The sequence below is a fragment of the Vulpes lagopus genome, chromosome 6 (assembly GCF_018345385.1).
Source record: "Vulpes lagopus strain Blue_001 chromosome 6, ASM1834538v1, whole genome shotgun sequence".
Classification (NCBI taxonomy): domain Eukaryota; kingdom Metazoa; phylum Chordata; class Mammalia; order Carnivora; family Canidae; genus Vulpes; species Vulpes lagopus.
Window position 1 is genome coordinate 102069677 of NC_054829.1, and position 14184 is coordinate 102083860.

Sequence of the window (14184 nt, forward strand, 5' to 3'; positions counted from 1 at the left end):
TGGCACATCTTCATTTGTGCTCACCACATTTAAAGGGCCCCATAGCCATATGTAACTATTGGCTATGCACATCTAACCCATCTCTTAACATTTGTAGGAAGTTGGTCTAGCAGAAATTAAGACATCATGTTGCTCGATTGTTGTCTTTGTCTAATAGGAATTGTAACTTTGCAATTTAAGTTTTACTTACTTTTTAACTAATATACATGCCTAAAATTTACAAAAACAATAATAAAAGCAGTTTCCTTCATGGTGCTATTTTCTAGATTCTCCATTCTTTATCCTGGATGCAAAACATTATTATATTTTTGTTATATATTTTCCCAAAGCCGATTTTGTAGTTATTTTTGTAAAGGTACAGATTGTAGCATTTTTTAAAAGATTTTATTTATTTGAGAGAGAGAGAGAAAAAGCATGAGCAGAGGAGGGGCAGAGGGAGGAAGAAGGAAAAGCAGACTCCCCATTGAGCACAGGGCCACACACGTGGGATGTAGGGCTGGATCCTGTGACCCTAAGATCATATTCTGAGCCAAGGTCAGTTGCTTAACTGACTCTGCCACCCAAGTGTCTCTAGGTTGTAGCATTCTTATACATACTGTTCTGCAGCTTGCTGTTTTTCACTTAATTACTTGGAAATACTTCCACCTGAAAATGTAGAAAATACTTCCACCTGAACATATTTGTTAGATAACTTAAAACTGAAAAGTCAAAGTTTCTATGAAACTCTATAAATTATTGCTAAATTGTCCTCCATGGCATTTATATATGTTTTCATTCCCAAGAACCACACAAGAGAGTGTCTGTTTCTCCACATGCTTGCCAACATCACGTACTATCAAATTTTTTTATCTTTGCAGATTTGAGAAAAACACTATTTTATTGACGTTTGAATTTACACTTCTTTTTGTGAATGATACTAGACATCTTTCTAAGCATTTAAGGGCCACTTGCATTTCATTTTCTGTGAACTGTCCATGTCCTTTGCTCATTTTTCTATTCAGTGATTGGTTTTTCTCTTGTCAATTTGTCAGAGTTCTGTATATTAAGAAAAGTTTTATGTGATTTTTAACTTCACTTATGGGTTTATTTTTGCAGGCACAAGATTTATTGAACTTTCTTGCTTTGTATGTCTTCTAGATTTTGTGTCATGAAGAACTCACCCAGTCATTACATTATTCTTTTTTAAAGTTTTCTCAGACTATTTTAAATTTTTTAGGGTTTTGTTTTACATATTCAAGCGTTAAATAGATCTAAAATTCATTTTGGTATAAGATGTTAGAGGTAAATCCAATTTTGTCATTTTGTCATTTCACATTTGTGTGGCAGGATCTCTTTCTTGAAATTCTATTCTATTCCTTTGGTCTTTTTTTTTTTTTTTTTTTTTTTACAGATTGTATTTATTTATTCATGAGACACAGAGAGAGAGAGGCAGAGACACAGGCAGAGGGAGAAGCAGACTTCATGCAGGGAGCCCTATGTGGGACTCCATCCTGGGTCTCCAGGGTCATGCCCTTAGCTCTGAGCGGAAGGCTCAACAGCTGAGCCACCCAGGCATCCCTGCATTGGTCTTATTAACATTCTTTTTACTGATTTGCAAGTACAAGCTGTGTTAAATACAATAGCCTTTGTTCCTTTTTTAGATTCTTTCAATTTGGTTACTGCCCTGCCCAGGGCCCTTTATAATTCTTTTTCAGGTTATTCCTGACTATCCAGTTTGTTTATTTTTCCAGGTGAACTCTAGAGTCAAGTTCTTTAATTCCTCACAACATTCTGCTAGTATTTTTTATTGAGAATGCATTAAATTAATAGGTTCATTTGAGAACTACCCAAGAACGTATTATACCTTTCTGCTTGTTTTGCTTTTGTGTATATGTCAGTACTGTCTTAAAGATTTATTCCACATTTCTTTTTAAATTTATTCCTAGTGTTAAGAATATTTTTTCCTGTCATAGTATTTTATTCCACTAAAACTTCTGACTGGTTGTTGCTTTTATATATAAAAGCTACTGTTTTTTCTTATTCAACTACTTTTCTCATAAACTGTAATAGTTTTGCAGTTGATTCTTTTTGTTGGCCAGTATACAATCTTATTATCTGTAAACGATAATTTCAGTGTTGCTTTCTAATGTTTATATCTTATTTCTTCTTCTTTTTTACTTGTCTTGGTTAGTAAACAGTGACTATTTTAGTAGGTTATTTTTTTGCTTGAAGGGAAAATAATCTAGATTTTTTTACTTTCATCCTTAAAATAAATGTGATGAGAAAAACTGGGAAAATAAAGCATGACTGTACCATGAATGAGGCAGCATTCACTTTATATGATGGATTATATATGGTTTTTAGTGCCCATTTCTCCCTGCACTCCAGTCATTTGGACTTTGAAATCTCAATCAGAATTGGTCTCAAAAATATTTGAATTAATGAGTAAATGAAGAAATGATTGTAAGATGAGCAAATTTATATCAATTTTGTGAAACTGGATACTCTATACTAAGCACAAAAATGAACAGAGTGTTCTTAAGAAGTTCACAGTCCAGTGAGTAAACAAAATAAATTGAGTATGATATGGTCAGCAGTAAACCATATACAAGATATAGAAATAACATAGAAATGGGAGTGATTGGGGCACCTGGGTGGCTCAGGGGTTCAGCATCTGCCTTCGGCTCAGGTCGCAATCTCAGAATCCTGGGATCAAGCCCCACACTGGGCTCCCTGTTCAGCAGGGGATCTGCTTCTCCCTCTCCCTCTGTGCTCCCTTTCTCTCTCTCAATAAATAAAATCTTTAAAAAACAAAAAAAAGGAAGTGATTAATTCTCTTGGAAAATCAAAGAAGAAATCCTAAGAGAAGTGATACCTGAGACTTTGAGAGGACTATAGGAGTCACTGGGCAAATCAGGGGACTTAAGAAGGCATTCTAGGCCAATAAAATGACAAACAACATGGAAGACTGAAACGATTTACCACGTTTGGGTATTTATAAGCTGTTGTTATAGGTGGAGTGTAAGCTGTGAGAGGAAGTAGGAGGAGAGAAAAATACAAATCTGCCTATGAAAAACCATTTATATCAGGCAGGAGTTCTCAGGAGAGGTGGGCAGACAGCCCCTGTGGAGGAAGACATAGAATCACCTAGAAATGACATTTTATAAATGACGTATCTCACCCCATTCCATTTCCTGGAATATTAACACTAAAAGAAATTTGTCTTGTCTTTCAGGTGTGTGGGTGAAAGAGTTTGAGAACTATTAATGTAGGCAGTGTGGAGACAGCAAAGCATGTTCAGGAGGATATGACATCAGATTTGTGTTGAGAACATTCCCTTTGGTAACAATTTGAAGGAACCTTGAAGGACTAGGGAGAGAACAGGCTGGGGTGGGGAAAAACTTTCTAAAAAGCTACTGCAGGGGATCCCTGGGTGGCTCAGTGGTTTAGTGCCTGCCTTTGGCCCAGGCTCCAGCCTGGAGCCTGCTTCTCCCTCCTCCTGTGTCTCTGTCTCTCTCTCTCTATATATATATATCTATCATGAATAAATAAATAAATCTTTAAAAAAATATTAAAGAGCTACTGCAAAAGATAAAGAAGTGAGATAATATAGGTCTGGCTACCAAGCAGCAGTGGAGATGACTTAAGGAGTATAGGGAATGGAATTGACAGATCTTAGCAAGTGATTGGATGTGTAAGGTACTAGAGAAGAAAGAAAAAAAAGGAGATAATCCTTCTCTATTTCTTTTAGGATGTTGACAAAAAAAGAATTATTTGGGAAGGAGGTTGATTCTGTTTACTAATGCAGTATGAATTTCCCACATCAGCTGGTGATTTTGATCATGTTTGTTCTCCATGACCATAAATATTTGAGAGTTGCTGGGAAGACAAAAATAATCAGCTATTGGTTGTCACACTGAAATATGAAAATGAGTATCACAGTTTGCTATGTCTAGGAATTTCAGGATTATGAATGTCATGGTTACTCTCCAATATTTGTTATTACTGCTAGATATGTATTAATACATTTCATTTTCTGTTTCCATGCTCTTTAGAATTCATTCAGAGGGCAGCCTTGTGGATGGCCCCGAAGCAAGCCTGATGGAACAGGATAGATCCAACCATGTTGAGGGCAACAGACTAAGTCCATTCCTGACACCATCTCCTTCTCCCAACTGCCAGACAGAACCTCTGGCCCTCAAGCTCCAGAATGGAAGCCCATTGACTGAGAGACCTTATCCAGAAGTAAATGGAGACACCAAGTGGCAGTCTTTCAAAAGTTACCATGGAATACCCCATATGAAGAGAAGCCAGAATAGTCGCGTGAGTCCAGACTTTATCCAAGAAGGTAGAGGGTATTCCAGGTGCTTGCAAAATGGAGGAATAAAGCGCACAGTTAGTGAACCTTCTCTCTCTGGGCTTCATCAGAACAAGAAATTGAAACAAGACCAAAAAGCTAATGGAGAAAGAAATAACTTCGGGGAAAGCCAAGAAAGTAATCCAGGCAAAGGCAGCAGTCAACTAAATGTCTCCGATTTAAGCGATAAGAGAGAATCTGTGAGCTCTGTAGCCCAAGAAAATGCAGTTAAAGATCTCATCAGTTCTTCAACACATAACTGCAGTAGGTCTGAAAAACCAGAGCTTCAGATTCTGAATGAGCCGGAAGAGAAAAATGCTAACTACCGTGACAAGAACTTTACATTACTTCTTACAAACAAGGCAGTGCTAATGCCTAATGGTGCTACAGTTTCTGCCTCTTCCATGGAAAACACACATGGTGAACTCCTGGAAAAAACACTGTCTCAATATTATCCAGATTGTGTTTCCGTTGCGGTGCAGAAAACCACATCTCACAAACATGCCATTAACAGTCAGGCTACTAATGAGTTGTCCTGTGAGATCACTCACCCATCGCATACCTCAGGGCAGATCAATCTCCCACAGACCTCGAACTCTGAGCTGCGTCCAGAGCCAGTTGCAGTGGTGACTGAGGCCTGTGATGCTGATAAAGCCAGTAAGACAGCTGCAATGATAGGGACCTGTCCCTTCCAGAAACCAGAAAAACAAAAATTGCTTTTTGATAGATGCCCGTCTCGTGCCGAAAACAGTAATATCCAAGGAACCACAAAGCTGGTATCTGGTGAAGAATTCTGTTCAGGTTCCAGCAGCAATTTGCAAGCTCCTGGTGGCAGCTCTGAACGGTATTTAAAGCAAAATGAAACAAATGGTGCTTACTTCAGGCAAAGCTCAGTGTTCACTAAGGATTCCTTTTCTGCCCCTACCACACCACCACCATCACAACTGCTTCTTTCTCCCCCTACTCCTCTTCCACAAGTTTCTCAGCTTCCTTCAGAAGGAAAAAGCACTCTGAATGATGGAGTTTTGGAAGAACACCATCACTACCCCAACCAAAGTAACACAGCTCTTTTAAGGGAAGTAAAAATAGAGGGTCAACATGAGGCACAGCCATCCCCAAGTCCTAATCCATCTACACATATACCCAACCACTCTCTGATGCTTCCAGAAAGGCCTCAGAATAATTGTGTTAACAAGAATGACATCCAGACTCCAGGGATGATGACTGTTCCAGCATGTTCTGAGAAAGTGAGACAAATATCAGAACACCTCAAGCATAACCCAACAATTCTGGGTAGCAGTGGGGATCCACAGGACCACTGCCAGAAATTGATGGGACATAGAGAGCAAGATATTCTGAAGGGTCGAGACAAGGAACAAACACGAGGCCTTGTGCTCCCAGCACAGCCTTATCTGAAACCGGGGTGGATTGAACTGAAACCCCCTCACTTTCATCAAGCAGAATCCCATCCAAAATGTCATGAGGCATCACTGCGGTCAGTTCTTCAGTATCAGTCCAACCCCTCCAATCAAATGACCTCCAAACAATACACTGGAAATTCCAGCCTGCCTGGGGGGCTCCCAGGACAGGCTTATATCCAGAAAATAATGCAGCCAGAACATAGGCCACAGAGATACCAAGGTGAGATGAATCAAGGGCAGTCTCAAGGTACAGTGGACCAGCAGCTCCAGTTCCAAAAACCCTCACTCCAGGTGCACTTCTCCAAGACAGACCCTTCATCCAAAGCTCACATGCAGTCACTGTGCGCACACAGGTTTTATTTTGAACAAAGACCAGATTCCCAAACTGAGAAACTCATACCCCCAACATTAAAACAGCACTTGAATCAGCAGGCTTCAGAGACTGAGCCATTCTCAAACTCACACCTTTTACAACACAAGCCTCATAAGCAGGCAGCACAAACACAAACACAACCATCCCAGAGTTCACTTATCTCTCAAAACCAGCAGCAGCAGCAACAGCAAAAATTGCAAATGAAGAATAAAGAACAAATGCCCCAGACTTTTTCTCAATCCCAAGGCAACAATGATCAGCAAAGAGAAGGATCATTCTTTAGCCAGATTAAAGTGGAAGAATGTTTCCGTGGTGAAAATCAGTATTTGAAATCAAGTGAGTTCCAGACTCATAATACTCAAATGGGATTGGAGCAAGGACAGAATATGAATAGTAGAAATCCCCCCTATGGTCAGGTCTTGAAATCAAATGCAAGCAAACTACAGATTGCTTGTTCAAACAATACACACCTAGTTCCAGAAAATAAAGAACAGATTATAAATTCTGAACTCTTTGCAGGAAACAAGACTCAAAATTTGCATCACATGCAATATTTTCCAAATAATGTGACTCCAAAGCAAGATGTTCTTCATAGGTGCTTTCAAGAGCAGGAGCAGAAGCCTCAACAAGCTTCAGTTCTACAGGGATATAGAAATAGAAACCAAGATATGTCTGGCCAGCAAGCAACACAACTCCCTCAGCAAAGGTACCTGATGCAAAACCAACCAAACACTTTCCCTGTGTCTGACCAGGGAGGAAGTCACAGTCAGACCCCTCCCCAGAAGGACATTCAAAAGCATGCTGCTCTAAGGTGGCACCTCTTGCAAAAGCAAGAACAGCAGCAAACACAACACCCCCAGACTGAGTCTTGCCATAATCAGATGCACAGGCCAATTAAGGTTGAACCTGGATCCAAGCCGCATACCTGTATGCGCCTCATGTCAGCACAGCCAGAAAACAAAACATGGAAAAAGACAACTAAGCAAGAGATTCCACCCCCAAGTTGTGATAATGTGCAGCAAAGGAGCATCCTTGAGACCATGGAGCAACATCTGAAGCAGTTTCAGGTCAAATCATTATTTGACCATAAAGCTCTAACTCTCAAATCACAGAAGCAAGTAAAAGTTGAAATGTCAGGGCCAGTCACAGTTTTAACTAGACAAACCACTGCCGCAGAACTTGATAGCCACACCCAAGCTTTAGAGCAGCAAGCAACTCCTTCTTCAGAAAAGACACCAACCAAAAGAACAGCTGGTTCTGTTCTCAATAATTTTTTAGAGTCACCTTCCAAATTACTAGATACTCCTATAAAAAATTTATTGGATACACCTGTCAAGACTCAATATGATTTCCCATCATGCAGATGTGTAGGTAAGTGCCAGAAACGTACTGAGACACATGGTGTTTATCCAGAATTAGCAAATTCATCTTCAGATATGGGATTTTCTTTCTTTTTTAAAATATCTTGAGTCTGGCAGCAATTTGTAAAGGCTCATAAAAAACCTGAAGCTTACATTTCTTGTCTTTAAATTACAGATGCTTGTGCTGTGCAAGAGAGAACTTCACTTACATTCAGTTTTTCCAAAATAAATAAATAAATAAATAAAACAATGTGCATGCTCATTTCTTCCTCTAATCAAACCCCTTAAAATGTAAAGGTATCTATTTTAGATTAATCAATCTGTTTAACTCTTTGTGTATCATTGCCTGGAGAGACACCTAGATAGTAAAAACATCTATTAAAATGAGAAAAATAACTGCTATATGCAAATTAATGTGGAAACTTTTTAATTTGTATTAATTCGGGGTTGAACATATTAGTGTTTTTTACAACATTAATTTCTAGATAAGGGGGAGATTGTCTTCAGGCTTGGTGAGTTGGGGGAAATTATAATGCTAAAGTTCTGAATACTCATGAAGTTGCCCTTCCTGCATTTATACACTTGAAATACTGTATGATTTATATTCGTTCTGATTTTACTTTCTCTTTAAAGTGTCATCTTTTTGATAGAAAGTATATTTTTTTCTTTTTTCAAACAGACACCTTTTTGTTAAAATTCAAGCTACTTAATAGGCCTGTTGGAATAGGGAAACATTTTACTGATAGATACATATATATAAATATAAAATACATATAAAATATATATAAAGACTTTATTATAGTTCCTCAGCTTGGATACAGTAGAAGACATTTGAAAAAAAAAAAATGTTAAACTGATATGGCCAGTGGTCCACCCACCTCATGTTCTTCTTCTTACAATGGGACACCACACATTTTATAGAAGAATGGAGGGAGGAGCCATACCGCCCCTTTGTGTGGTTAATACTAGGTTGCCTCAGGGGATACCTACCACACATGTCATAGATAACATTAGGTAAGTTCTAATCATCTGCAGCCTCTTCTCCCATCACCCTAACATCCCCTCCCACTCTCCATCTTTGGTAGTTTACAAGAAACTCTTCCTTTTACCTGACCCTCTCTCCAGTATTTTCTCCATCATAAATTGTTCTAAAGTGCTACAAATACAGGTCTGGAATCAATATTCTTATTTTCAAGACACAGCAATTAAATATTGAAGGGAAATGAGAGGAGAAAAATGTACTTGGACAATAAAAACTGAGCCAATATCCTGGGGGTGAGATAAGACAGGAAATTTTATTTTTAATCTTTTAACATCCAAGTAACAGGCAGGCTTCTAGATAGCTATAAAAAAATTTTTTTTGTCAGTTAAAACACTGGATTGTAGTCGGTATTACATATAATATATTCTAAATCCCTCACTGTATTGTTTAGTTCCACTTATTTTGTTTAAATAATTTCTTATTCCGTATCTGAAATGTAATTTATTTTTTATCCAACAGCCAGCATGTACATATACTTAATTACTTGGCACATTTTCTAATAGATCAGTCCATCAATTTATTCATTTTTAAAGAAAAAAAAATGTTTAAAGTCACATTTTAGGGCCCTTAATGTGCAGGTGGGGGATAAGCTTTGTGGATGTAGCCTTTATATTTAGTATAATTGAGGTCTAAAATAATAATCTTCTATTATCTCAACAGAGCAAATTATTGAAAAAGATGAAGGTCCTTTTTATACCCATCTAGGAGCAGGTCCTAATGTGGCAGCTATTAGAGAAATCATGGAAGAAAGGTAATTAACGCAAAGGCACAGGGCAGATTAACGTTTATCCTTTTGTATATGTCAGAATTTTTTCAGCTTTCACATACAAAGCAGTAAACAATTGTAAATTGAGTAATTATTAGTAGGCTTAGCTATTCTAGGGTTGCCAGCACTACACACTGTGCTATTCACCAGAGAGTCACAATATTTGACAGGACTAATAGTCTGCGAGCTGGCACAGGCTGCCCACTTTGAGATGGATGCCAGAAAACCCAAGCACGCACAAGAACCAGCCAGCCAGCCAGCCTGCCAGGCACAAGGGTGCTGGCACAGGCTGCAAACAGAGGCCCCACTCTGGCTTTCCCACTTGATGATAAAGTGTCAAAGAAGAAAGAGGGGGGAAATGTGGTATAAGAAAGGAATCATGGAGTTAAATTAACCTAGAGTTGTAAAGAGTAGTGATCTGTAAGGAAGTAGTCCCTTAGTATGAGCAGAGGGTAAGTTAAGTGTGAGATGCTGAATAGAAATAGAGATAGATTCTATTTATAGCTGCATTTTTTTTTTTACTGTCAGTCACAGGTATGCAAGTATTTACCTGAATCTACAATTAGTCCTGCATGTAGAAGACTTATGAGAGAGACAATCAATGCAGAGAGAGACTTTCATATAGGTATCCACAGATGTGAGTTGTTACTATGCTAGGGTGCCTTTTCTTTATGAGGTAGGCAGTGTTATTAAAATATAATAGGAGACATTGTGGGCAGCAAGGACATATTTTGTATCATTCTTGCCCAATTTACAAATTATCCATTTCTAAATTAGTAATGTAGAAATTCACTAAATAATCCTCTAGTAGCCTGGTAGATACAGGGGATTTCCCTAAGTGCCTTTTGTTATTATCAAGTAGTAAGTAGTGCCTTGGTCATAAGGGAGAATATAATCTATCTCTAGAACTATCCTATATTTTCAAAATTGCCAGATGCTAGTTTTTTGCAAGCCATCTTTAAAAAATGGTAGAGATTCTTTGAGGAACAGAGGAATAGTTCTAACTAAAATCTGTTGTGATTCCCCAAGTTTTAAAATAGCTAAATTTAGTAAAGGACAAAAATCAAATAGTATATATCTTAGAAGACTGAATTTAACAAACTTAAAAAAGTTTTGTGCTTTGTGAAATTATGTCTAAAAACAAGCTTTCCCATTTATTTTCACCCAACATATAATTTCAAAATAGTTCATTACAATTATCAATATATTTTATACCAAAGAAATACAAAGCTTAAAGTCTGTTATCCAGTTTGCTTGGCTTAGACTTATTTTTTTAAATAAATTAAACCATTCATTTCTCAGGATGTGGTCATAGAATAAAATTATGCTCAAATGTTCAGTATTTTGGTTGCCTCACTTTCATTTGCTAATTTTATGTGTGTGTGTTTCTGTGGATTTCTTTTAAGGTTTGGACAGAAGGGTAAAGCTATTAGGATTGAAAGAGTCATCTATACTGGTAAAGAAGGCAAAAGTTCTCAGGGATGTCCTATTGCTAAATGGGTAAGTGTGACCTGACAAGGCCTTTGGTCTTGAATCTTGTGCATTTTGATTCATTAATCTAACCCTGAGAATTGGGTTACCAGATCTGAGAGTCATTTATGCTAGTTGAAATGAACGTTGCGGGATCCCTGGGTGGCGCGGCGGTTTAGCGCCCGCCTTTGGCCCAGGGCGAGATCCTGGAGACCCGGGATCGAATCCCACGTCGGGCTCCCGGTGCATGGAGCCTGCTTCTCCCTCTGCCTATGTCTCTGCCCCTCTCTCTCTCTCTGTGACTATCATAAAAAAAAAAAAAAATTGAAATGAACGTTGCTTATATTTATTTTGTGTTAGCTCTTAAGCAAAAAGCATATTAGTTTTTAAATCATTAGTTTTTAAATCCGTTCAAATTGATAAAAGGTATAATTCTTCTTGGAATGTGAAGTTGTCCTTAATCCTTTAAATACCTTCCATTAAACTTTATATTGTCATTTTTGAAAGCTTTGAACTTTGTGAAAAAGACCTGCATGTTTTTTATGCAGCTCTAGCTTTAATGCAGGGAGCATTGCCTCTCACTGTACTGGTATAGTCTGCTAAACATTGAGCAGTTTTGCACCTGTCCTGGTTCTGACCCCAATTTCATAGATGGGTGACAAAAGGCAAGTTGCAGGTGCTAGTAAATGTTGCCCTAGTTGTGACCCAGACATGAAAAATATGCATACATAAATCAGTGCTCTCACCTGCCACAAGTGACCCTTGTTTTGTTTTGGTTGGGGTGGGGGTGTTGGGGTGGAATGGGAACCCTCACAGGTGGTTCGCAGAAGCTGCAGTGAGGAGAAGCTACTGTGTTTGGTGCGGGAGCGAGCTGGCCACACCTGTGAGGCTGCAGTGATTGTGATTCTCATCCTGGTGTGGGAAGGAATCCCACTGTCCCTGGCTGACAAACTCTACTCGGAACTCACTGAAACACTGAGGAAATATGGCACTCTCACCAATCGTCGGTGTGCCCTGAATGAAGAGTAAGTGAAGCCTCCCCTCTTTTTCCACTGATAGCCAAATCTGATCATTGTGTTTGGGGAAGGGAGTTGAACCGACATTTTTACGTTTATAAAATGGGAACCGAAATGCTTGTTTCACAGTCGTGCAGAAGGAAGTCGTATCTGCTAATGTGGGTAATTTGAGGTGACTTCATTAACTATTTTGTACCTTCAGACAGTGTAGACATTTAGTTAGGAGCAGCTTGCTGAGTGTCTGTACTCACATGAACTCGAATATGCCATAAACTTGAAAATATTTGTGTCCACTTGCTGAAAGTGACAACTCTTGTGTACCTGGCCACCACACTAGTAAGTATTGACACCATTTCTATGTTGCAGTGTCTGAAACAGAAAGTAAGTTTGGTAAGAAATTGGGATGCCTGGATGCCTCTGCAGTTGAGTGTCTGCCTTTGGCTCAGGAAGTGATCCAGAGGTCCCGGGGTCCAGTCCCACATTGGGCTCCCCACAGGGAGCCTGCTTCTCCCTCTACCTATGTCTCTGCCTCTCTCTCTCTGTTTCTCTAATGAATAAATAAATAAAATCTTTAAAAAAAAAAGTTTGGTGAGAAATTTTAGGATTCCCAGGTCAAGAACCTTAATGTAGCAAACATAAAAGTTTAAGGCTTATAGAATTTCTGTAGAAATAAACTGAATCATGATTCAGTTCAATCTAGTTTATTATTTCCACAATAACAATAAAAATTGCTTTTATATTTACTGCTACTAAATTAAAGCAAGAAATTAGTGGCTATGGACATTCATTATTTTCCAGGAATATAAACATTTAGAATAGGAGAGCAGGGGCATGCAGTTAAACATATTAAATGCATCCAAGTGCCAGTATGTTTTTTTTTGTTGTTAACCTCATCCAGTCTAGGAAGTTTAACTCTTCACTTGGAGGAATCTTCATTATTATTATTTTTCTTCTGCTATGCTATTCCTGTTTAACATTTTAAAAATACAGGACAATTCATAGTACTATACGGAAATCCTGCAGGAGTTATTTTACAATTATTCCTAAAATAATTTTAATTTTGCACTTCTTTAGTCTCCTTTCCTCTGTATTCACCAAACTATAATAGAGTTTACTGAATTTATGGAACTACTATGCTGCTCGTTTCAACAGCTTGTTGCTAACCTAATTTGTTCCTTTGCTGACTATTACTCTGACTGATATGGCTTTACTAACTTCATGTTAACATGGGTTTTCTCTCTGGGTCACGGGAGGTGTGGAAATCGACTATAAATAATATGTCTAGGAAAGTTACATTTCGTATATGAAAGTGTGACTTGGCTTCCTGTGGTAGTTATGATCTAAAAATTTCATGGCATGTACCTCACTGCTATAAATCCACTTTTATAAATGATGTGCTGGAAGATAGAATGCTGATTCATAACACATGACTCATAAACTCACAATGGACTACTTTAGGTATAAAATATTCAGTTTATCCTAATTTCCCTTGTTCCTTCTTTAAAAGGTGTATTTAAATGCCTTTAATCAGAAAAAAAATAAAAGTCACGCCACCTTGGAATGATGTCAGTGATAGCATTTTTCTCAGGAATTAAGTATCTGCCTTGTGTTTTTTTAAAGCAGACTTCCTCTTAGACTTGATGACTTGAACTTCTAAACCACTGAAGAACTTCTTGTGAAAATAACAGTTGTTTTATTTAAATTTCTTGAAGTGTCATGCAAACTATATTTCACATTCTTTGTAATTGATTTCATTTTCAGTTATTATGTATCTCTGGTATTTTTCTCGTGGGGGCTCTTCTATAATTTCTATAAACGCTATTTCAGTTATTCTGTATCTCTGGTATTTTTCTCCTGGGGGCCTTTTTATAATTTCTATAAATGCTATTGCCTGAAAGGGAATCTGACATATAGAAAGAAATTCTATGTTAAGAACTTTCTTAAATCGTGTTATTTTGCATTTAAAATCCATGAACAATGATTGGGCCAGGGCCTAAGAAAAATTATAGTTTAACTGGTCTAAACAGAAGGTGAGTACAAAACTATTAAAAGATATGCTTCAAATATTAAGACATTTTAAAGGCCAATCTGCATACTTTTGCTTCTCTGTGTCTGGAATTTCAAAAAGGTAAGGGTCATTATTTCGATGAAGTTTTAGCTTTGGGTTAAATGCATATCTAGAACAATTCTCCAGAAGCAAAACAAAACTTAACATACACAATTAAAATAGACACCAATGGCAATAGAGATGTCATTCAGATGAAGTTTTAGAAGTTTCTGATACCCCATAAAATAATTTTATGTGTGGCAGAATTTTATGTTTGCCAGAAACAGAATAATCTCCAGTTGGAGCTGCTGACTCAGTTTAATATTCAAAGATGTATGGGCCTCATCTCTTA

At 37.8% G+C, this 14184-nt stretch overlaps 1 protein-coding gene across 1 annotated transcript in view; it reads left to right on the top strand.

Moving 5' to 3' along the window:
* TET2 (tet methylcytosine dioxygenase 2) overlaps window positions 1-14184 on the top strand; it is a 125191-nt gene that overhangs the window by 78342 nt on the left and 32665 nt on the right. Inside the window, exons 3-6 of the mRNA XM_041758875.1 lie at window positions 4035-7501; window positions 9194-9284; window positions 10706-10799; window positions 11586-11794. Coding sequence (XP_041614809.1) covers window positions 4081-7501; window positions 9194-9284; window positions 10706-10799; window positions 11586-11794 — 3815 coding nt within the window. The 5' untranslated portion in view covers window positions 4035-4080. The remainder of the gene's footprint in view (window positions 1-4034; window positions 7502-9193; window positions 9285-10705; window positions 10800-11585; window positions 11795-14184) is intronic.